The sequence below is a fragment of the Microcaecilia unicolor genome, chromosome 3 (genome assembly GCF_901765095.1).
Source record: "Microcaecilia unicolor chromosome 3, aMicUni1.1, whole genome shotgun sequence".
In the NCBI taxonomy this organism is placed as follows: domain Eukaryota; kingdom Metazoa; phylum Chordata; class Amphibia; order Gymnophiona; family Siphonopidae; genus Microcaecilia; species Microcaecilia unicolor.
In genome coordinates, this window is record NC_044033.1 from 162,313,452 (window position 1) to 162,340,190 (window position 26,739).

At 39.3% G+C, this 26,739-nt stretch overlaps 1 protein-coding gene across 1 annotated transcript in view; it reads right to left on the minus strand.

Moving 5' to 3' along the window:
• PTPRK (protein tyrosine phosphatase receptor type K) overlaps positions 1–26,739 on the minus strand; it is a 919,308-nt gene that overhangs the window by 680,290 nt on the left and 212,279 nt on the right. The window contains 1 exon segment of the mRNA XM_030196529.1: positions 6,220–6,491. Within this exon segment, the coding sequence (XP_030052389.1) occupies positions 6,220–6,491 (272 nt within the window).

Below are 26,739 nucleotides of genomic sequence, written 5' to 3' on the forward strand. Positions count from 1 at the left end.
TGCTACCAATCCCAGGGCAGTGATTTCCCCCATGTCCATCTCAATAATAGACTATGGACTTTTCCTCCAGGAACTTATCCAAACCTTTAAGCCCAGATACGCTAACCACTATTTCCACATCCTCTGGAAACAAGTTCCAGAGATTAATATTGGTTGAGTGAAAAAATATTTCCTCCTGTTTTAAAAGTATTTTCATGTAACTTCATTGAATGTCCTCTAGTCTTTGTACTTTTTGAAAGAGTAAAAAAAAAAAAAAGATTTTACTCATTGTACACCACTCAGAATTTTGAAGACCTCAATCATATCTCCCCTCAGCCATCTCTTTTCCAAGCTGAAGAACCCTAATCTCTTTAGCCTTTCCTCATATATGAGTTCCATCTCCTTTATCATGTTGGTCACTCTTCTTTTAACTTTCTCTAATTCTGCTATATCTTTTTTGAGATAAGGCAACCAGAATTCAACAATATTCAAATTGAGTTCACACCGTGGAGCGATAGAGGCATTATAGTATTCTTGGTCTTATTTACCATTCCTTTCCTAATAATTCCTAGCATCCAAACAGAAAAAAAAAATCAAAACCAGTAAGCTATGGAAGTTCAAGGGAGGTCAACATGATTGCTTGCTTGCTTTATGGAGACTTCAGTGACTAAAAGAACGAAATTCATTTTTTTCATTCAAGAGCAATAGCCTAAGAAGTGAATTATGAACTTGATCAGTGCCCTTCCTACTAAGTAACTGATTAACAAGTCAAACTATGAAATGAATGAGCTCTCAAAGCAAGCCAATAGCTTGATCATGCAAGCATAGCTCTATATTTCTCCATATTCAATTTAATTTATTTTGTATAAAACATTTTCCTATTATTTGGGGGGGGGGGTTTCAAACACTTCTGTCATTCTCATTTCCAAAAGGACATTTTCAGCATGTCCAGCAGTGGGTTGCTACACATAAGGTGTACTTATTTCCTGTAATCAAATGAAACATGGCAAATATGGACGCTCCTTTAGAATACTCTAGTGTTTAACATGTTTAATCAGATATTTAGGGTTATTTATAATTAGTGCACTAATACTTAATACCGCTGCCCACCTGGTCTGCAGGGTACCACGTTACTCAAGCCTCCCCTATACTTCTAAACATAAGAACATACGAGTAGCCATACTGGGTCAGACCAATGGTCCATCTAGCACAGTACCCTGTTTCCAACTGTGGCCAAGCCAGGTCACAAATACCTGGCAGAAACCCAACCTGTGGCAACATTCCGTGCTACAAATCTCAGGGCAAGCAGTTGCTTCCCTATGTCTGTCTCAATAGCAGACTATGGACTTTTCCTCCAGGAACTTGTCCAAACCTTTTTTTTAAACCCAGATACACTAACCGCTGTTACCACATCCTCCAGCAAAGAGTTCTAGAGCTTAACTATTCATCGAGTGAAAAAAATAAAAGTATTTCCATTTTAGTTCCTTCCTTGAGTGCACCCTAGTCTTGTACTTTTGGAATGAGTAAAAAAATTGATTTACTTCTACTCGTTCTACACCACTCAGGATTTTGTAGACCTCAATCATATCTCCCCTCATCTGTCTTTTCCAAGCTGAAAAGCCCCACTCTCTTTAGCCTTTCCTCATACACTGGCTGCCATTAAAGGCCAGAATTACCTTTAAACTGTATACCAGATCTTGCATGGTATGTCTCCTTCATACTTGCAAAACCTCATTGAACTGCCTAAAAGAAACACTCTAACCACTTCTTGAGACTTCACTATCCTTGTTGTAAGAAACATATCTACAAATCTATTCATATTACAGGCTTTTCCTATCAAAGCACTAAAATAGAATTCATCACCTAAACATCTTAGATTCCTACTAGACTATGGGGCTCATTTTTAAAGCACTTAGACTTATAAAGTTCCATAGTAAGTGCTTTGAAAATACACCTCTGTATGTCCTTCAAAATGCTGAAAACATTCTTGATGAGTATGGTTTTTAATAACAAAATATGATTCAAATGTTAACGATATCTGTCTTCAACACTTCTCTGATAGCAATAACCTATGTCTTTTGATGTGATTTAATAATCTATTCTTACTTTAATTGTTAGTCAATGATATTTATTTTTTATAAGCCACACTGAACCCGAGCCAATCTGGGATAATGTGATATATTTATTTACCTAAATATGCCACTTAATCATGAGAATGCACATTTTAGGTAGAACTTTCACCTCAGAATGGAGACATCTAGGTTGTGGCTGGTCAGGTTTTGCTTGTATTTTAGAACAGGATCTGCCAATATAGAGCCAGTTCTAAAGTACATCCAGGAACAGACATGGGGGTGGGGATCATGCGTTTTACAAACATCAACAGGGCCAACATAGCAACATAAATATGTTTGGTGGTGTGTCAGGAAATATATGCGTATGTCCAGGAACATATACATGTATGTGCTAGAACATACACATGTATGCTAGCCATTCTAGAAACTTACTGTTCCACCTTAGACTGTGAACCCATTAGGGACAGAAAGTACCTGCAAAACAGTGTATGTACACTGCTTTGTCTGTATCTACACAAAAGGCAGTATATCAAGTGTGGAATAAACAAACATATTTATGATATTGATACCCAAAACGGGCCATACGATAAATAATACATATTAATGGCTTTATCGCACATTAACTATTAGTATAGGACTGCCTTAATTTTCAAACATGCAACCTTTCTTATAACAATGTTTTTTTGGGGGGGAGGGTGTTATTTATAGATTTTAATTATACATTCACATAATATATATAAATGCATTGGCAATATCTGCACTAAATAAAAAAAGGGGAAAATAAAGTCATCCTATTAGAAATTATCCATCAACATTGTCCACAAATGTTTGGATCCAGATACCAGGAAAAACAAAAGAAGATACATCTTGATCAATGGAGCAGTGGAGAACAAACAAACACTCGCAGCCATTATACAGCATAGTTTTAACTAGTGGGTGCAACTAAGGGAACATCACTTACACCTTCTTTAGAATTAATAAATTCCTGCAGTTTCTTTGGGTCAATAAAAACATAATTAATCAAGTTTAGAGACACTAAACATCTACAGGGAAATTTTAATACAAATAATCCGCCTAGGTTGAGAACTTTTGGTTTTAAAGCCAAGAATTCTCTCCTGGTTCTCCTCTTATCTCTCCCACCGCACCTTCAGGATACACTCTCATGGATCTTCCTCCACTCCCATCCCACTATCTGTTGGAGTTCCCCAGGGATCTGTCCTTGGACCCCTTCTCTTCTCAATCTACACCTCTTCCCTAGGCTCACTGATCTCAGTTTTCAGTATCATCTTTATGCTGATGACACCCAGCTATATCTCTCCACACCAGACATCACCGCGGAGACCCAGGCCAAGGTATCGGCCTGCCTATCCAACATTGCTGCCTGGATGTCCAACCGCCATCTGAAGCTGAACATGTCCAAAACTGAGCTCCTCGTCTTTCCACCTAAACCCACTTCTCCTCTTCCTCCATTCTCTATCTCAGTTGATAACACCCTCATCCTCCCCGTCCCATCTGCCCGCAACCTCGGAGTCATCTTCGACTCCTCCCTCTCCTTCTCTGCGCATATCCAACAGACTGCCAAGACCTGTCGCTTCTTCCTCTTCAACATCAGCAAAATTCACCCTTTCCTCTCTGAGCACACCACACGAACTCTCGTCCACGCTCTCGCCTTGACTACTGCAACTTACTCCTCACCAGCCTCCCACTTAGCCATCTATCCCCCCTTCAATCTGTTCAGAACGCTGCAGCACGTCTTATATTCCGCCAGAACCAATATACTCATATCACCCCTCTCCTCAAGTCACTTCACTGGCTTCCGATCAGATACCGCATACAATTCAAGCTTCTCCTCCTTACCTACAAATGCACCCGGTCTGCGGCTCCTCACTACCTCTCTACCCTCATCTCCCCCTATGTTCCCGCCCGTAACCTCCGCTCTCAGGACAAATCCCTCCTTTCAGTACCCTTCTCCACCACTGCCAACCCAGGCTCCGCTCATTCTGCCTTGCCTCACCCTATGCCTGGAACAATCTTCCTCAACTCCTACGCCAAGCCCCCTCCCTACCCATCTTTGAATCTCTGCTTAAAACTCACCTCTTCAATGCTGCTTTCGGCACCTAACCTCTCGAGAAATATAGTATGCCCTATCAGATTGACTCTACACTGTCTCTAGATTGTACACCTGTCTTTTAGATTGTAAGCTCCTTGAGCAGGGACTGTCCTTCCATGTTAAATTGTACAGCGCTGTGTAACCCTAGTAGCACTTTAGAAATGTTAAGTAGTAGTAGTAGATCCCAGAAAAACAACATTTATATAACGGAAATAAGAACAAAAAAATATTATTTCTGTCTGGGTCTAAGGCAAAAGTCACCAGAAGGGTAGTTCGTTCCGTTATAACTTATAAAGAACTTTCCAAAAACTCAGTCAAATTTAAATCAGGTTGAGGAGGTTAGTCAAGATGAAGGTCTTGAAATTTCCATTATATATTGGGCTCTGACTATGGGCGGATAGCCCTCAGTCGGAATTCTCAATATTTCACAAAAATATTTTTTCAACATTTTTTTTTCCGTTTCCGAAAAAAAAAAAATAATAACTTAACTGAATGTTTTAAACATCTTGAGTTAAACAGGATTCTGGCACTTTATTAGCTCAAAAGACATGCATGGTCACCCAGGGGACTGAAGAATGGCTCTATTTTTTTTTTTTTTTTTTTTTTTTTTTAGATACAGATTACATGAATGTTTCCAAAGCAACATAGATTTTTAAAAAAAGCCACCAATTCATTGTTACCTAAACTACAGTGGACTCAGATAAGGTGCTAGGATGCAAATGACTTGCACAAGGTCACCTCAGAAAAGTTTTCAATTGCCCCCCTAGGTATTCTCCTGATTTTCAATTCAATTTCACTGGCAGATCACACTTCCTCATATAACACAATACACACTGGCACAGGTGGGGGCTAGGGTTGAGACAAACGTCACTAAGCTTCTAGATCACATCAAAAGCATTAAATAAGACATGTTTCTTCCTTATTTAAGGATACTTTCAGTAGCAGTCCAACGAAATCAAGGCTTACAGGATTTGAGAGCTACACAGTAGCAATGCCTCTAAAGCACAATCTAAAAATTCTATTTAATTCTTCTGATAAGTGTGTGCTCTTTCCTATCCATTGTTCTTTCTACTTTATTTGAATTAGTACATAAACCACTTTGCCCTGCCTGACAGTTAAAGTGGCATAGAAAGTTTGGAATAAATAAAATATTGTTCAACCTAAGTCCTACACAAATTACAACCAAAACATTCATAATATCTCAATAAATGGCACCTAATACCCCACCTAAATAAATCACACCTAATCCTGAATCAATCTACCTTAGATGTTCACAAATTTATTCATCCCTTATCAAAAGCTTGAAGGGGTGGGGAGAAGACTTAGTTAACACCTTGTACCCCTTGTCATTCGCATATAAGGCAAATCTTGAAGATGTCTTGAAATAGCTGCATATTCTGATTGTTCTACTCAGAAATATTACAGGTGCAACCCAATAGCAGTAAGAGGTCAGTGTGGTCGGTTGTATGAGAAACCAGAAGCATCAATATCTGGTAGTACTGTAAATCAATATTCAGAATACCACTGTTAAAACAGTGTTCTTTACAGGGATATGTCAAGCATATTCCACAGACTACTTCCTTCCCTCAAGTTTCACTATACTCCAGGACACCAACAGGAGCCATGCTAACCAGCCAGGTACTCACATCTACACAACTCGGTTCAAGTTTGCATGAATCTGACTGCAAATGGACAGGGGTTTCATTTTAACACTGGTGTATATGAACAAGAGCCAGCCATGCAATCTACAAACATTTAGGGATCCTTTTACCAAGATGAAATGATGGATTTAACGTGCGCAAATTATTAGCATGCGCTAAATAAGACACACATTATATTCCTATGAGTGTTATTGAGCATGTGCTAATTGTTAGCGAACCTTAGTAAAAGAACTCCTTAATATTAAAAAAAAGAGATTTAGAAGACGGGTATTAATGACCAGCTTCAATGTAAGATTCAGATGGGTGGGGCTTCTACAGAGCTAAACTGATCAGCATTAGATGTAAGGCTTTTTTTTTTGCAGTGCAGTTAACCCAGTACACTGCCATATAGTATTACCTGATACTCATTTGGCCAAAAGGTGCTAACAGCTAACTCAGCCCGAAGCCAGTCCCTGCTGATGGAGCCAGTCACATTCCAAATGGGATTAGCAAGAGGACCCTTGTTCACCCGCACAAAGATGTTGAGTGTCCCTGGGCTGACCCCACTCTGGCTATATAGCAAGTAGTTGAAGTCAATGCAGTGAGTGTCGTTCTCCTTCATCGTGGGAAGCTGCAATCGTGCTTTTTCTCCAGGATCATGACTGGCAGAGTCTACTATCATGTATGACCCTAAAAGACAAAATGAGAAAGGAAAATGGAAGATTAATGGAACAGTAAGGAAGAGAAGCTGGGAAAGCACAGTTAAAATAGGGGGGGAAATGGTTCATGTCAAATGAATAACAAAATTGCCACATCCCATTTACACAGATGAAATTTTTCCACTTAAACACATTTTGTTAGATATACAACAGTTGCACTGCCCATCTTATCTTACCCAAACTCAGATCTTTTTCCCCCATTATCAGCAAGTCTCCATCCAATATCAGCCAAATCACATCATCTTTTCCTACCAATTGTTCTCAGAGCCTTGAAGGAAGCACTCTAACAAGTCCTTTCGCACATGCTTACATATACTAGCACCTTGAAAGGCGGTCAAACAGCAATCATGGCAGAAAGGAACAAGGGACTGGCAATTTTCTTACGCCCTGCATAGCTGCCAAGGGCATGGGTACTTCTCAGAAGTAAATTAAGTACTCCCAGACACTTGTATCTGTTTTTCCTACATGTACTTTTTGTAACCCAAAATAAAGATGCTGCAATCTCTGTCCTGACCTGAAACTTAGGAACATCTGTGGGTAAAGGTACACATGCTATTATACAGCATGTGTATTCTTAAGCACACATGGGATAGGGAAGCTTTCAAATAGCACATTCCTCAGTAAAAACATCATTACCCATACAAATGGCTTTGAAAATTTCCCCTCCACAGAGCAACATTCTTTATCTACACTGGTCTTCGAGGCCCTTGACATTCACCACAAAAACAGATGGCAGCAAAGCGAACAGGGTGGTAGTTAGGATCCTTAGTTCTCTATCAGTCAGAGGCATCCCAGCAAACTGATCAAAATACATTAAGCTAGATACAGAACCATCCTTCATACACACAAGAGCGATTTGACAGGTAGGTTCCTCTGATGCTAGAGTTAATAAAAGAAAAATTACACTGCATTCCCTTGAGTAACCTGTCAGAAAAAAAAAAAGCCTGCATAATCTCCAGGTCTGACCTGTGGATGTGGCTGGATCCACTTCAGTATTTCACTGAACTGCTTCCAAGTTTATTACAGAGAAGCTATTCCTGCTTATTCTGAAACACTACACATGGGCTACTCTGATCACTCATACCAAACTGCTAGAGTATGTTATTCTAGGATCATATCTACCTCTCACAAAAAGGCCAGCATGCGAAGGCGATACTGTCTGTGTGTCTGATTTCAGATGTTTTGTTTCAGTGTTTATTGGGACTTCCATGGCCTGAATAAAACTTCCAAGTTTATTTTTCATTGGATTCAGATATAAATACAGATACATATGTATTTTCTAAATACAGATTTCTAGGCGTTTCATTTAAAAATTGCTAAGTGGCTTCACTTAAGAAAAAAGTGTGATATATTGTATAACATGAGGAACACCTCTGGGCTGAGTTCATAGCACTGACACTTAGCCCTAAGGGCTGCAGCATACACTATTTATTTGAAATAAAGAAAATCCTTGACCTAACACCCATAAAGCTGGAACATATGCTTTAATCTTATCAGAAAAATGCTGGCAGAGAGACTGTTGCATTCACTCCTGGAAGAGTTGCGTCTATAGCTATTTATTTTGTGGAAGGGTATTTTTAAATAGGGAGGCCAGTAGGTCAAAACAGGAACTACTGCCCTAATAGGTAACAAATCTAAGCGTGGTGTTCCAGCCTAAAAAAAAAAAAAAAAAATCCTAAAGAAAAAAAGGGGGGGGGGTGAAGATCTCGGAGAATGCTTTTCCCTTTGGACAATTTTCAAATTGGAGCATACTACTTTATACACTTGTGTAAAAGTTAATTGGTAAAAAGGGCCTCAGGACTTTGTAGCCATGCAAGTAGGGGGAAATCACCCTGAATGTAAAGAGAACAGCATAAATAAAAACTATTATTATTATTTATTACATTTGTACCCCGCGCTTTCCCACACATGGCAGGCTCAATGTTGCTTACATAGTAACAGTATAAAGAATTACAACGTCATAAAGAGAGTAAGCAATTTGTAGTAAACGCAATATTAATGGGGTTAACGGATAAATAAATTGAACATAGGAGGAATTGGGTGCAGAAGGAAATGAGCGTTGGGAGGTAGGCGTAGAATAAATGTTTCAATAAAAGCGGAAGTGTGATCATATAAAGGTAACTTGCTATTTCCAAGAAAATAGCTATTACATTGCAATTAAAAAGGTTGGTTAGGGTTGAGGAAGGAGTTTTAAACATGTTCACATGTTCACAGTTCATTGAGAATAAAAGAGAAAGCCAGTTCTTTCCTTGACATATACTTACTAGATAATAGGTCTACTAATTGTCTTATGCCATCAAACACACCTACCCAAAAATTCTAGTCCATTCACACTGAGCTCAAAGATGCAAAAGGATTTTAAACTAATATACAGAGCAGATATGTAAGTGCCAGAGCAGTCAAAACAGGTATCATCCTGAAAGTCTGACACAGACTTTCAGGATGATAGACAGCTAGTGTAAACTGATGCAGCAACACAGTTATCCAAATTTCAAAATTTAGCAATTGTCCCTGGCTGGTTATAAAAAGAACTATATATTATACGTATAATTATATACACACACATATATATACAGGGCATAACCTATGTCGAACAGAGTGGACACTTTTTCGACATCGGAAGTGACACAGCCCGCAGAATTCTCTCCCTTTGTCCCTTTCCCAGCCGGCATCTCCCTTTGTCTCTCTTGACTCCCTCTTCCCGTGTACCCTTTAAAAGTTTTGATTCAAACAGCCTGCTGGCACCAATCCTGGAGCCTTCTTTCTGATGTAACACAGGCAGAAGTGTCAGAGAAGGCGCCGGGGTTGGTGCAAGCAGGCTGCATGAATTTCTGCTCGCTGCTGCAGACACTACAGAGAAAAAAAAACCCTTTAAAAAGGTACACAGGAAAATGGGAGGGGTCAAATGAGACAAGGGGAGACAAAGGACCATGCATGGGGGAGGGGGGGGTCAAGAGAGACAAAAGGAGATGTTGGATTGCTGGCTGGGGAGGAGACAAGCAGTGGACCAAAATGAAAGGAGCTACTGTAAGGAAAGTAAATAGAAATAAGAAAAGGCCGCCGCTTTGGTTCTCAAAAGTAGAGGCTGAAAATGTAAGGAAAAAGAAGGTTAGCCTCTATAAGCTACGAGAAATCGCAAAAAGACAGGTGACAATATCTGGAAAAACTAAAAGAAGCTGGTGGAGTAGTCAGGAAAGCAAAGATGCAAATGGAAGAGAAAAAAAAAATAACCAATGTGGTGAAATGGGAGGCCAAGACATTTTTTTTTTAAAGATAGGTTAGTGATAGAAGGAAGTGCAAAAGTGGCATTATCAGACTCAAAGGTGAAGGAGAGGAATATGTAGATGATCCTCAAGCTTTCTTGGATATGTTCTATGGACAGAAGAGTCGAAAGTGGAACTCTTTGGACAATATAGGCCACATTATGTCTGGCAAAAACCAAAGCACTGCACGGTACGAATATCATATCAGTCAAACATGCCTCAGGACCTTTAAAATGTGCCATGATTGAAGTAACCATGAATTCTGTACTGAACCAGAAAATTAAACAGAACATTCAGTCAGGTGAAAGTCAGCTGATACTGAAGAATAATTGGGTCATATGCAGCAAGACAATGATCCAAAACTAGAGCTGCATTTCGATTAAAATTTAATGATTAATTGCACAATTAAAGGTATTCTATGTATTTATTTCCTACTGCAGCTCCTTGTGACTCTGAACAAGTCACTTAACCCTTCACTGCCCCAGACATAAAATAAGCACCTGTATATAATACAGTAAACTGCTTTGATTATAATCACAGAAAAGCAGTATATTAAATCCCATCCTCCCCTTTCCCTTCCCTAAAGGATCGATTCTTCTTCCCTCTGAAGCTTTCCCTCTGGCCCCTCCCACCGCCTCTGATATCTCTTCCTGTTTCTGCATGGGCAGGAGGGGTCAGAGGGAAAGCCTCAGACCAGGCCACAGGCAGCATATATGCAACACTGCCCTTTAAGGTACAAGGAGCAGGGGATGGGGTGATGTTGACTTGAAGGTGGGAGGGGGTGGGGAGGAAGATGCCAGATTGCACCAAGGACAGGGTTTGGCACTGGGAGAGCAGAAGAGATATTTGGAGGAGACATGGGTGATATAGATGGCCAATCAAGGTTACAAGTACCTGGCAAGATCCCAAAGCAGTACAATACATTTTACGCTGCTTATCCTAGAAATAAAAAGTGTATTTTCCCCAAGTCCATCTTAATGGCTTTATGGACTTTTCTCTTAGGAAGCTATCCAAGCCTTTGTTAAACCCCGCTAACAGCTTTTACCACATTCTCTGGCAACGAATTTCAGAGTTTAATTACACGTTGAATAAAGAAATATTTTCTCCAATTTGTTTTAAATTTACTACTTTGTAGCTTCATTGCTTGCCCCCTAGTCCTAGTATTTTTGGAAAGAGTAAAACGATTCACATTTATTCATCGCACCTCATTCATTATTTTATAAACCTCTTTTATCTCCCCTCAGCCGTCTTTTCTCCAAGCTGAAGAGCCCTAGCCACTTTAGCCTTTCTTCATAGGGAAGTTGCCCCATTCCCTTTATCATTTTCGTCACCCTTCTCTGTACCTTTTCTAATTCCACTATGAGGCATATTTTCAAAGCACTTAGCCTTCCAAAGTTCCATAGGTTTCTATGGAACTTTGGAAGGCTAAGTGCTTTGAAAATATGCCTCTATATCTTTTTTGAGATGCGGTGAAAATTGCACACAGTATTCAAGGTGCAGTTGAACCATGGAGCTATACAAAGGGATTATAAAGTCCTCATTTTTGTTTTCCATTCCTTTCCTAATAATACCTAACATTTTATTTATTTTCATAGCTGCCACCACACACTGCGCAACGTATCATCAATGATGACATCTAGATCCTTTTTCTGTCGGTGACTCCTAATGTGGAACATTGCATCATGTAGCTAGGTTGCTTTCCCACATGCATCACTTTAGACTTGCTCACAATAAGCGTCATCTGCCATTTGGATGCCTAATCTTTTAAAGTCCTCTTGCAATTTTTCACAATCCACTTGTGATTTAACAACTTTGAATAACTTTGTATCATCAGCAAATTTAATTACCTCACTAGTTACTACCATCTCTAGATCATTTATAAATATGTTAGAGAAAAAGGGGGAGGAGATCTAAGATGGCAATTTGAGGCAGTTGCACCTGCAGTTGCTCCTCTGTAGCTCCAGCGCGTCTTCCTCAGAGTGCCTCCCAGCCCGTGGCGTTCAATGGGCAAGCAAAGAGAGAAGGTAAAGGAGTATCCCTCGACTCCTGGCACGGCCCCAGTGATGAGGCGGACGACACTGGATTTCTTTGGAACCTCTGCAGTTCCTCTGAAGACTTTGTCTCCTTCTGCACGAGCTGACACTTTTGCGTCGGTAAGCAGCGCGAACGGGGCTTCTTTGAGTCCCTTTAAACGCAAGGCACCACCGTAACCGGAGAGTGAGAAAGCTGTTGATGTTTTTGCAGCCAGGAAGGTCAATGTTGTGGAGCCAGGTTTGCAAAGAGGGAAGGCATCCCCAGCCAAGGAGATCATGGCCCATGAGCAAGAGGCTTCGGTTCAATGAGCCTTAAAGATATTACCTTGTGAAATAGTGAGTACTCTAACTCAGATGGAAAGTCCATCTCTCTCCCCTCTACCATCTGGTGGTATAATTAAACCAGCCATAGTGACTTTAGAGTCACTTTGGGATATGATTTATAACACTCCTTCTTTGCTGAACGTGACAAAAAGAAAATTCTAAATATATAAAATTTATTTCTGAAGCGGTATTGATTCAAGCGCAGGTAACTGCTCAGCAGTCCTCGAAGGTTGAAAATTCGGAATCTAGAATACAAACCTTGGAAAATGTAGAGGCTGTCTCAATTAAGGATAAGAATTTCCTGCATAGATGTTTAGAATACCTGGAAAACCAGGTCAGAAGACAATTTGAGATTTCTCAACTTTCCCAGGTCGCCACTGATTGGACCTTTGGATATGGTAAAAAAAAATACTTAATTGAGGTCCTGGGGATGGCTGGAGATTCATTACCAACTATTATACGAGCTCAATATATCTGAAGCACAGGAAAATCAATTGGAGATTCCCCCCATAAGCGAGCAGTGGACACTATGAATCTTACCTCCTTTTTAGAAACCTCCCTAGAAGTGATTACTCAAAGAACTACTATGTAGGTTCATTTTTGCCTTGGAACCTAATCGAAATGCAATCTTGAGACTTTCCCTCAGACATTTGGAGACGCTATTTTTGGGTTCAAAAGTGCATATATTTCCTGACCTTTCTAAGGTAACACAGATGAGGCGCAAGGCGCAAGGCTTTTTTAGCCTTGCAGTCTAGAGCCTTAGGTGCAAACTTTGTATTACGTTTTCCTTGCTTGTGTTATGTATTACATGAAGGTAAACAATTTCAATTTTTTGACTCAAAACAGCTAATTGACTTTTTAGAAGCTAAAGAGGAAGTGAATGTCATAACTAAATCCTGAATGTGTAAGGCAGGCTAGAGACAGAATTTGGAAGAAGCAATTGCCTGTTTCTTTTTCCTTGTAACAAGTATATCTTGAATCTTGGGTTTCTGTTTTCCTGATTGGTGGGTGAAAGATTGATATATATATTATCCTAAATAATGTTTAATTTCCTATTTTATTTTTTGTGCTTTTCTGATTATCTCTGATATTGTTGAGATATGTATTTGAAAATGTAATAAATTAAATATATATATATATATATATAATGTTAAAAAGCAGCAGTCCCAGCACAGACCCCTGGGAAACCACACTATCTACTGTTCTCCATTCAGAATACTGACCATTTAACATTACTCTTCTGTTTTCTATCTTTTAACAGCTGTTTAAACCACAATAGAACACTATCTCCTATTCCATGTAAATGCCCTGTGGATCTAGAGGAGAGAGGACAAGAACATTTTCAATTAGTATGCTCCAGATTACAAATTAACATGTTTAGTCAATTAACATATTTTAATTTTAACATGTACTTTTTTTAAGTATGTGAAAATAACCAAAGCACACTCAAAAAAATGGGAAAAAATTCCGGAAAACGAAACATAATAGTAACATATACATAGTAGATGACGGCAGAAAAAGACCTGCACGGTCCATCCAGTCTGCCCAAGAAGATAAATTCATATGTGCTACTTTTTTTATTTGTACTCTCCTCTTCAGTGCACAGACCGTATAAGTCTGGCCAGCCCTATCCCTGCCACCCACCACCGGCTCTGGCACAGACCGTATAAGTCTGCCCAGCACTATCCCCGCCGCCCAACCACCAGCCCCGGCACAGACCGTATAAGTCTGCCCAGCACTATCCCCGCCGCCCAACCACCAGCTCTGCCACCCATTCTAGGCTAAGCTCCTGAGGATCCCTTTCTTCTGCACAGGATTCCTTTATGTTTATCCCACGCATGTTTGAATTCCGTTACCGTTTTCATCTCCACCACCTCCCGCGGGAGGGCATTCCAAGCATCCACCACCCTCTCCGTGAAAAAATACTTCCTGACATTCTTCTTGAGTCTGCCCCCCTTCAATCTCATTTCATGCCCTCTCGTTCTACCGCCTTCCCATCTCCGGAAAAGGTTCGTTTGCGGATTAATACCTTTCAAATATTTGAACGTCTGTATCATATCACCCCTGTTCCTCCTTTCCTCCAGGGTATACATGTTCAGGTCAGCAAGTCTCTCCTCGTACGTCTTGTAACGCAAATCCCATACCATCCTCGTAGCTTTTCTTTGCACCGCTTCCTTAGCAAGATACGGCCTCCAAAACTGAACACAATACTCCAGGTGGGGCCTCACCAACGACTTGTACAGGGGCATCAACACCTCTTTTCTTCTGCTGGTCACACCTCTCTCTATACAGCCTAGTAACCTTCTAGCTACGGCCACCGCCTTGTCACACTGTTTCATCGCCTTCAGATCCTCAGATACTATCACCCCAAGATCCCTCTCCCCATCCGTACCTAGCAGACTCTCACCGCCTAACACATACGCCTCTCTTGGATTTCTACTTCCTAAGTGCATCACTTTGCATTTCTTCGCATTGAATTTTAATTGCCAAACCTTAGACCATTCTTCTAGCTTTTTCAGATCCTTTTTCATGTTTTCCACTCCCTCCGGGGTGTCCACTGTGTTACAAATCTTAGTATCATCCACAAATAGGCAAACTTTACCTTCTAACCCTTCGGCAATGTCACTCACAAATATATTGAACAGAATCGGCCCCAGCACCGATCCCTGAGGCACTCCACTACTCACCTTTCCCTCCTCCGAGCGAACTCCATTCACCACCACCCTCTGGCGCCTGTCCGTCAACCAGTTCCTAATGAAGCTCATTCGCTTGCAAATATTCCTAATAGGCCTAGTGGTTAGAGTACCGGTCTTGAAATCCAGAGGTGGCTGGTTCAAATCCCACTGCTGCTCCTTGTGACCTTGAGCAAGTCACGTAACCCTCCATTGTCTCAAGTACAAAATTAGATTGTTAGCCCTGCAGGGACAGAGAAATACCCAGTGTACCTGAATATAACTCACCTTGAGCTACTAATGAAAAAGGCGTGAGCAAAATGCAAATAAATAAATAGCTCTGTGGTAGGTGCCTGCAGTCACAGTCCATGTTACTTTGTTGGAGAACACTTGAACACACTGCTTCCACAAGAAAGCACTCTAAACTCACAGAAGCAGCTTTATTATGTTTTACTTCTGTGGATTTGCTGTGCTACATCTCAATATTATGTATGGAATACTGATAAAAACCTCTCTCAACTAAATATAGGACAGTAAGCCACCTTGTGCCATACAATTATCTCTGTATTGCTCTAACAATAAAGCCATCTTAAGAAAGCTGTGTATAAAAGCTACGACAACTTATGTGCATGACTTCCACTTGAATAACTACCCAGGATCATTGTAATCAAACAACTTGGCAAGAACCCAATGGCAAATTGCCACTTGTATTTCTGCCACTATTCATTTATCCAAACACAACAAGAAAACAGCATGAGAATATTTAGATCCTTTTAATACTGCAACCCTCCAACAATTATTGTTTGCAATCGATTAAAAGTTATGCACAGACTACTGCTATGCTGGATTCCAGACAACTCTGTCCTCATGGCTCCCAAACACATTTCCTGCTTTCATGGGATTTATTGCCTTTTATCTGTTTTTCAACTCTGAGAAATTGTAGAGGAATCATCCACTTCTGGTCGGTATGATTTTGAGAACACAATGTTTATTTTCATATTGGCAAAGAGTGCTGTTGCTTCTAAACTGCCTAGCAGAAGGTCTCAAAGGCAATTGTCCTTTTTTGCTCTGGCTCAGTGTTTTTACACACCTTCGTACAAAAAAAAAAAAAAAAAAAATTGTACAGTCAATGGATTTTCTTCCTTTGAAGACAAAAAAGAAAACCCAAAAACCAATCCAAGATCTGAAAGCAAAGATCTTCCCCTCACTCACCTTTTTTGGAAACCATGTCCTTAGTAATATGTTACTAAACAAAGTAAAAGAGCAGTTGGTAAACACAGCCTGTCAAGTCATTAACTTTCTTTTTCAGCCAGCTTATCTAGTAAAGCTTGGCAGCAGGGGGAAAACCAATCCTGCAGGTTTTAGGAAAACAGTCTACAGGAGCACAATGTTCCACTTCCAGCTTGAATTTGTTCAAGTGAACATATCTTCTCACCTAGGTACAAGAGAAAACTAAGCAAAAGAGGAAGACCAGGCAGAGCACATTGCCAACAAGCAACTGAAGGAAAGACTCATGCCCTTTGAATTATCAAAACGAACTCATCTAATATAATAATTTGCTCCTGCAACGTTCCAATGTCTCTCACTGCGTTCGTAACCATCTCCGGACGTCACTCTCCCGCAGTAGAAGCCTGCTTGCCTGACGTCTACCTCCCACTACTGCCTTCGTTTGCCTGCGCCGCCCAGCAATTCTCCTCTCTCCCCTGCCCCCCTCCAGCCACCCAGTGATTCTCCTCTCCCCCTGCCCCTCCTCCAGCCACCCAGCGATTCTCCTCTCTCCCCTGCCCCCCCCCCCTCCAGCCATCCAGCTATTCTCCTCTCTCCCCGGAAAGAGGAAATGACGTCAGAAGGCGGGACTCTGAGGGAACAAACTTGAAGGGAAGGCTAGAGACGGGCAGGGTTTTCAATGACGCGGCCGCTTCGACGGAGGTAATCAGGGGAGAGAGGAGAATTGCTCGGTGGCTGGAGGGGGGGCAGGGGAGAGAAGAAAATCGCTGGGTATGGGTGGATGGAGGGGAGGGCAGGGTAGAGGAGGGTTGCTGGACATGGGTGGATGGAGAAAACAATTTCCAGTGAAATTGGTTTTTGCAATGACAATTAATAAGTCACAAGGACAAACATTTGAAAAAGTTGGCATTTTCCTACCAGAACCAGTGTTTACACATGGACAACTAACTGTATGTTGCATTTTCACGAGTTCGTAAGCCTCCTGATGGAATTGTTAAAGTTATAGATGGTCCTGAACAAGGAAAGCTTTTCCCTCATTGTGACAAAGTTTACACAAAAAATATTGTTTATAAAGAAATTTTAAAAATCTAAACCAGCATTATGTTTGCAATTAAAGTTATTTACATTCTGTGTAATCTCTATTTTTTAAAATACTATACATACAAATTTCTAAAAAAAACACAATATTACTCATTATATACCCTGATTTTTGGTAATGGTTCCCTTAACAACATAATTGCAATTAGATCATCATTTTCCTAGCGCACTAAACGGACTTGGAAAAATCCAAAATCCCAGGAATAACATGTATAGAATGTTTGTACATTTGGGAAGCTTGCCAGGTGCCCTTGGCCTGGATTGGCCGCTGTCGTGGACAAGATGCTGGGCTCGATGGACCCTTGGTCTTTTCCCAGTATGGCATTACTTATGTACTTATGTTTCATTTCTTTCAGAAACAGGCCTTTTTTTACTAGTTAGAAATAAAATAGTTTACTGGACTAACCTGATACTTTTTTTATTTACTTTTATTTTTGTTACATCTGTACCCCACGCTTTCCCCACTCATGGCAGGCTCAATGCGGCTTATTTCAAATGATTACCTTTAAAAGAGGACTACCTACCACCTCACATCTATGTTACTAATACACAAAGGCTGCTGCGCCTTGTGATCTTGGGCAAGTCACTTAAACCTCCAATGCCTCACATACAAACTTAGATTGTGAGCCCTCCTGGGACAGAGAAATATTCAGTGTACCTGAATGTAACTCACCTTAAGCTACTACTGAAAAAGGTGTGAGCAAAATCTAAAATAAATAAATAATGGATCTGGATTTTACCTATTCCAGAAATGAAAATCATTTCATCTTTAATTTTTCAATTCATAAAGTGAAACACAGCCAGCATAGAACAGCATTACAATCTGTCCTACAGTATAACCACAAATTAAGAAAGCTGTAGGGTAAGCTCTCCCAAAAAGCTTGCACATAAAATGGACAGAAAGCAAGCTCAGAAGATACGTGCCTAACATAAGCAGCACACTGAACCAACATCAAATATACAGTGGAGAAGCAACATCAAGAGCTTAAACATTTCTTTGCATACCTGATAAGTAGAAAAGACTGGGATAGGAGCCAAGTGGAGAAGGCATGCAGAGTATAGCCCAAGGAATGCGATAGCACAATCAATTTTTTCAAAGGATGAATTTTAGCTTAACAGGATACTAATGTTCCACAGAAACAGCTACTGCCATGCTTCACCACCATTCATTGGCAGTTTTCATAGCAACTAGTAGCAAACTACACAGTTTGGTCACTGGCAAGGTAAATCTATAAGCACAGATTACCTGCTTTTTTTTGAGGGGTAGGAGACAGCAAAGTGCAGGAAGCTCAGATTGGTGGGGGTAGGATGAATTCTACCCTCTCTTAAATTGGCATCTATTAGGTCCCCCCCCAACACTCTTCCTCGCATATACACTAACACACATTATCACTCCCACCCCCATCCACTCTTTTCAGGCCTGCCACCAATACCTCAACCTTCCCATCTATTCAGCTGTAGCTGCAGCAGGGTGACAAAATATTTTCAAACTTCTGTTTTCTTAATCTATTGTTATTAATTTCAGTTATGCTTCTTTTATTTAGGATTTTCATTATTCTAGTCTTGCCCTATTCATTTTTTGTTTTCCAATGTTTCCTCTCCTCTGATTTTTTTTTTGGGGGGAGGTTACTTTATTCTCTAAGCATTGCATCTAGATTTTTCCATCTTATATTCCTTTTCCTTTTATACTATGCAGATCCCACCAAAGGGTTCTGGTTAAGAGGGTTATAGTAGGCTGGGCAAGGGAGGCAGGTATATGCCCCCCCCCCCCCCCCCCCCGTAGAAATATACAATATTGGCATAACCATGAACCTTGGTTCAGGCCTGAGTTATCAATAGGCCCAGGCCTCAATGACTTCTGTGTGACTCAAGAACTCATGATATGTGCAGACAGACACCCTTGCGTGCAGATAAAAGGAGAAGGACAAGGGTGCAGAAACAGGACAATATGATTTAGTGACATAGGGGAAACAGGTGGCTAGAAAAAGGAACAAGATAATTCCTGTGGGAGGCTGACTAGGCTTTCCAAGAAGTGCTAATCAGTTTTTTTATACTATAAACTGCATTTGCTAAAGATGAATGTATATAAGTGACAGTGTCCAAGCTTTACTTTGGAGAAGGGCAGAAGCAGCTAACACTTTTGTGTAACAGTACTGCCTGTTCTCCCATGAGAAACTATAGCTTGTAGTTTGTACTTGGCAAATAAAATATTTAACCTCTCTCAAACGCAGCCTTGGTCTTCCCTCATTTCATTTATTGGATAGTGGATATTTAGTGATTTGGGGTGGGGGAACAAAGACCAGGAAAACATTGGTGACCATCCGCCGCTGATAGGGGGGATTGATCAACTCCACTAATCGAGAAAGGTAAAATCTAATATTGATATTAGGGTAACCTCCATGATCTAGTATTGGGTTTAGACATGCAGAAGTACAATTAACAGAGTGAATCCAAGTCTTTATACTTGAAGATAATTGAATCCAAGTTGTTATACTTGAAGGGAATTCTGGCTCTGGGATGCTGGAGCCGAGTCCGTGAGTAAATCCTAGACACGTCTAATTGGGACCATGTCTACAAGCTATCCTGGACAGTCCAAATCGGGACAACGCCTAGAGGATCTACGCCGCTGGAGTGCAGGTTTGCACCAAGAGTGGTAAATTGATAAATTTTTATATACTATATTTGCAAGTACATAATACAAAGTTATGGCTACACCACTTGATATAGTTGGTAAATATTTCCATGTACAAAAGAAGGAACTTACTAAATTATGTGATAAATGGCACAAATGGAATAAAAACCAGGCAGATTTGTGCTTGCCCCAAAAGGGTTCCTTTAACACAAAACATTTTATAGAAATTAATTACATACGAGACCTATAAAAAGGGTAAATCTCGTATGAAACATCTGCAAGCCATCAATAAATTTGTAATTTAATAATTGCTATTCTATTAGGAAAATATATTTTTATATAACTTGAATTCTGTTCAAATCTCATTCTTTGAATCTTCGTTGTTCCTAACCCTGCTTCCTTTTTCTGCTCTGACTTCCTGGATTACTAAAGCTACAGTGCTTTATAAAAAAAGAACAAAAGGGGGCACAGGATTGTTAGAGGAAGTTCTTCGTGGCCACAAGAAGTTTCTTTACATCCTTTTTTCTTACATATTTAATTTTAATGGCTCTATGGCAAAGTAACTATCTAAGCATTTGTTCTAAATTGTGTTCTTTAAAGGAAATAATGAATATGTTTATGCAGAGGAAGCAGAACTTGAGTACTCAGCCCAATTAAATTTAAGTCTGCTCTAACGTTTATGTCTGCAGACAGTGTCCTGTTTATATATATGTCTTCTGTTAGCTGTTAAGTATTGTGTGACCAGATTAAGGAATTGTAGGCTGACTGGGTCCTGTGTTAACAGGCTCTTGTCTAACCCTGTTTAAGTGAGTTTTTTCTTCTTCCTTTTTCTTGCTAATTTCAGAAGTTTCTGGGGAATGTAGTTGTTTATGCATTTGTTATTGAAACTACATTACGGGGAAGTTATTTAAGTAAAAATGAAGAACGGAATAAATATGTTTCAATAACAATATCATTTATGTTCGAATGGAGTTTTGCATTGTTATCCTACTTGGATTAGATTTGAGGAAGTACTTTGATCTGTGTCGCAGCATGAAATAAATACAAACCTTTGAGTTCCAGTAAATTGTCACTATAATCTGAAGTTATAGGGTTAATGTCTTTTGCTTGAATGTCAATCTTAACTTACTTTTGATAATAGGTGAAGTTTCTTCAGTATTGCTGAAATGAAAGGATACCGTAAATTACGTCTGCTTCTTTATGTGTAGTTTAGTGCTCACATCCTGTTTCTTTACTGATGAGAAACGGATGTAATGAGGAAAGCATAAAATATTTTAGGTTATATTGCGATTTTTATTCTACTTTATGTGCACTGATGAAGTATAGAACTTCTTGCATAAGTATGAATATGTTCTGACATGGTAAATAATTGGAAGTGTCCCAATAGATGGAAGGTTGGAATGAGGGACAAATTAATTGACCTAATCTACAAGTTATTAACAGTTTTTGCTTCTGCATTATGCATGGTGAACCACAGAAAGGCTTGGTCTAAATATATTATAGGTGTCTCTGTTTGTCATGTTTACTTAGCAACATTTCTTTGTAAATAGCTTTGTCTTCAGTTAAATGATAAACAGGTTTTTATATTTAAAATATTAGGAATACTTGTTCAACATTCCAGTATGAAAATTTATTGAAGAAAAATGACATAGCTAGACCAGTGGAATATAAAGAAATATTTTCTCTTTTTTAATTATTTTAATTATTTCAGCTGCAGAGATACAGAATCTCAATGGAGCATTTAAACAGTACTATTGTATATTTTTCCCACTTATGGAATAGCTATGCCATATTACATATGACGTACTTCTAGCTCTAACACACTGTTTTGGTAATTTATCATGCATAAATGTGAATAACACCATGTTTAATTTAAAGGTTATGCCCAGTGCTGAATTTCAATAACGATCTAATTTACAACCTCTTAATTTTTTGTCTTTTCCAGGTCAGTCAAAGATGCAGCTTGTCTGCCTTAATAGGATTTTTCTTTTTTAAATCTGATTTTTGTTGCATTGCATTCAAAAATTAATATCCACATTTTAGATTCTGATTAGTATATTTTCATATAAGGATCAAATTTAGGTTACCTGTGAGATTTACTGTAAGGCTCCTGCCTATATTTTTCTGTTATGTCTACAGGCTACATACTTTAACACTTTAAACTTTGTGATGCAATTTTATTGTTCCCATATATTTACATTTTACCCCCCCCCCCCCCCCCACACACACACACACACTTTGCAAGTGAGATTCATTAACATAGGATTTACAACAGTCCTGCTGAAACCTTTGTTTTACTAATAACGTACGGTAACATTTATATCCGTAACATTTATATCGTCTTTTACATAATGTGTTTAGTTCATTAATATCTTTGTTACTCAACCTCAAACAACTGAGATTCTAGAGAAACTGCCCCACAGGAGAAGTGAATCTAGATGAATGTTTAGATTAAAAAGTCAAGATATTGAATGAAAATGCTGCCCCAATTTGCTTAAATTGCCTTTTCTTTCACCATATTGTTTGAGCAACAAGAGGGATGTTTCACGATAATACATAATACTCTTTGTAAACATCTGGAATGTAAAACTCTTATTTTATTTTCTGTATTCTTTATGACCTTTGTTTGGTATAAATGGAGAAACTATACTCCTAACAACTTGAATCTTCTTTGTTATGTAAACTACAAATACAGAACTTTATTTTCCCTAATTTCCACTGTTGACAATTGGATGCTGATGCAATTTTTATTTTTTCCTAATTTGTTTTTCCATAAATTAAATGTGTCTACCTAATGGTTTTAATAAGCTCGTTTGTAATAGCCCAAATGATAAAGATTTAAATATTATGTCTTGAACTTTATGGAATACTACAATTGTGCAGAACTTATAAGCATTCCCCCATTCAATTTTGGAAATTTTATATACAAAGTTACAAATGAGAAAGTCTATTTGTAATGAGAGCTGAAAATATGCATGTGTAAACTAAATCTATGTAAGAATGTTTGTACAGGGACATGTATATGACTTCTGACATCCTTTTTTGATCAGACCAGTATGAGACACTCTAAGTGGAAGTCTTCTGCATGCAATATGATGCCTGCCTATGTGACCCTTGCAACAGTATACAGACTGCTGCTTCATAATACCAGAACCTACACTAACCTATAAATTTGTCTGATGCCGGGATTGTCTACTTATCAGATCAGCGAAATTTTAAGTGACCTTGAATCACCTGATTTCTAGCTGCTCACATTTTGGGACCACACATTATGGACTTTTCCAAAGATTTTATTTTTTCCTATTGAATTGTCTCCTTACATTACAAGCTGTTTTATGTATCATTGATGTAAATTGCTTATACAATGTTCGCCATACTACGGATGGCTATACCTGCTAAAGGGAAGAGATTATTACTTGTACAATCTGTTATAACATCTCTGTCTTGCCTTTCCCAGGAATTGCCAGACAGAAGGGGGGATAGTTCAGAAAACCCCAAGGCATTGAAAATAGGTGATCTAGTCCATAGAAAATACTGCACACATAAGACCTGGAAGGATCCAATTTACATTGGCCCATTCAAAGCTGCAGCCGCCACTGCACTCAAGCTACAAGATCACACTTCCTGGGTTCACTTAAAAGACATTAGACTCTTCAGTAAAGTACATGCCTCAGAATCAGGAGCCGTCTCTGACACAACAGTGCAAGGAAACGAACAATTTGAAATTTACAGTTTTTGGACTTCCGCTTTATTTTCATTTTTGGCATTAATCCTGTTTATACTGGAAAAGTATTGTTCTATTTTCGCTATCCGTGACAAACTACTGCACCGGACATTTATGTTACAAAGAACGATTCTTTTTTTAAGGTGATACAAACCTGTGGATGAACTGGATACAGTTTACTGCTCAAAGTTTGAATGTATCTGATTGTTATGTTTGTTCCTCCTCCTTTCCAGAACCCCAAGTTGTTCCCTTTCCTTTGAACTTTGTAAATGATTACAATGGAATTATGTGTTTGCTAAAATTGCTTCCAGTTAACAAGGACAAGGATAAAATTTGCCAATCCCTTAGCTTACTATTTCCCGATTTACCTAAAGGTGCAAAGGTACCTCCAGTATTTAGGACACCTACTCAAGGAACGGTATTTGGGACATGTTTGTTAAGAGAAAAAGTTAAAAATCCCTATTCTGTAGTAAACTTGTCCCAATGTAATTCTAGTCTCTCCTCCAGTGACCACCTTGACTTTTCAGACTTCTCTCGTCTGCGAGCAGATGTATGGTGGTACTGTGGGACTAGAACTCTATACCCGACCTTACCCTCTAACTTGCAGGGACAATGTGCTTTGGTTTAGTTAGTAGTTCCAATCACCATAGCATCTCAACACAATAATAAACCCGTTCCCTCTAGAAGAAAACAGGAAGTCCCCGGTTCATTTGATGATAGAATTTATATAGATTCTATAGGTATACCAAGGGGGGTGCCAGATGAATTCAAGGCCCGTAATCAGATTGCTGCAGGTTTTGAATCCTCACTGTTTTGGTGGTCTATTAAGAATGTTGACAATTAATTACATTTATTATAACCAAAGCCTTGCAAGGACTTACTACACTACCTTAGCTGATGAGCTTGCTAACAATTCTGGTGTAGACACCACCTGGACAGGGTAGGTGGACAATATTTTTGGGAAATAGATAATCATTATTGCTGTATTTGTACTTCTTGGCTGTTGTGTAATACCCTGCATTAGGAGCTTGGTGCAATAGTTAATTGAAACTGTTTAAAGCAAGCAAGAGGCTACAGAACATGCTTATGCATTAATAATTAATCCTGATACTGCTGAAAGTGATAATACTGTGTACGTACAGATGCAACCAACCTCGCATGTAGAAGACTGATAAACTGCTATTTAAATATACAAACTGCAAGTTATACCATTTTATTCTTTTTTTATATAGCTGTTATATTAGAAGTTATCCCTCTCAGAAATTATTTGCTTGTGTTGATGGGTGGAATGTAATACTAATAACCGCCAAGGATTGATTAGCAAACAGGGTAGTTAGGATTCATTATAATCATTTTGTCCTGTTATGTATAGCCTGTTTCCTACAATTACCTGCATAGATATTGTAAATGATTGGTATCTACAATCTCCCTGTGCTCATACATGAGGCTGTATGGCCATGATGGGTAAGACAGACCCTTTGGTTCCAGAGGCATCTCTCGGAGTCTGAAACCTAAGCCAGCCTGCAGCCGGGGCACTAAACATCAGGTCTTATGGTGGCTTTACACCCATACTATGTGAAGCCCTTACTCTCAAAGGCCTTCAAGGGGGGAGATCTAGAATTATACAATATTGGCATAACCATGAACTTTGGTTCAGGCCTGAGTTATCAATAGGCCCAGGCCTCAGTGACTTCTGTGCAACTCAAGAACTCATGATATGTGCAGACACCCTTGTGTGCAGACAAAAGGAGAAGGACAAGGGTGCAGAAACAGGACAATATGATTTAGTGACAGAGGGGAAAACAGGTGGCTGGAAACAGAAACAAGATAATTCCTGTGGGAGGCTGACTAGGCTTTCCGAGAAGTGCTTATCAGATTTTTTATACTGTTCAGAGAAAAGCAACAAAAATGGGGTTTAAGCCACAAGATGTATGAGGAGAGACTTGATGACCTGAAGATGTATACCCTGCGAGAAAGTGAAGCAAACAGGAGGGAGATACTGGACCTGAAGGAGGTAGGGAAGGGAATATGCTGGAAACTTGGAAAATAAGGAAGGTTAGGGCAATGGTAGATGGCTGGGGAGGGAGGGTAGAGAAGGGTTGGGGAGATGTTAGACACCTGGGTGACAGTAGGGAAGAAGCTACACAGTTGCAGAGAAAGAAAAGAGAAAATGCTGGACTGTGTGGAAACAGGAGAAAGAAAGGGGAAATACTGGACATGCTGCAAGAAGGAAAGGAAGAGAAGGAGAGAGAAGGGGGGTATTTAAGGCTAGGAAAAGAGTGATGGGGAATGGGAGGGCTGGAATGAGAAAAGCTATTGATAAATGCAATTTAAAAAGAGGGAGATTGAGGACTGAATGGTGAGAAAAAGGGGTGAAATCTGAGTGGATATAGAAGTGAAAAATAAACAGAAGAAAGCTGAAAGTGAAAGATCAATGTCAGAGATGGATATAGGGAGGAACTGTAGACGAGGAGAAAAAAGAACTGGTAATGGACAGGAAATACTGGGAACAGGCAGACACACAGACAAAAGCAAAAAGATATGAGTAAAAATATGAGGTAAGAAAGTATCTCAGACTACACCTCCCAAATTGCAAAAATGTGATCTACAAAACTGTCCACTCCACAAGCTTCACTTACCAAGGAACCAAAGGGTGGAACTCCTTACCACCCAAAATAAAAAATATACAGGAATAAGAATATACTAGATTAGGCAAAATCCTCAAATCATTCCTATTCAAAAAACCCTCATAAATTACAACCATATCTCAATTATTACCTGAATTGATTACTCTATTTACCATTAACTTTCTCTTTGCTTCACATACAATTTCTCATTCATAATAGATTTTCTAAATGTTAAACATCCATAGCTATCCCAGTATGTTCATGATACTGTACTGTAATATTGGATTCTTACAACAAATTACTTTCTTATGCATTATTCTTTGTTATGTATCCTATACTGTTTATTGTAAGCCACACTGAACTCAAACTTGTTTGGGATAATGTGGGATATAAATGTCACAAATAAGTAAAGAAAGAAGAGACAAGGGTGATATAATACAGATATTCAAATATCTGAAAGGTATTAATATATAAAACCTTCCAGAGACGGGAAAGCCTAATCATTGCTGGACAGATCTGGATAAGCTGGAGAGGGGCTTCGATAGCTTCAGCAGTTGGAGAACAAGGCCAGTGCCAGTGCCAGGCAGACTTCTACAGTCTGTGCCCTGAAAATAGCAAG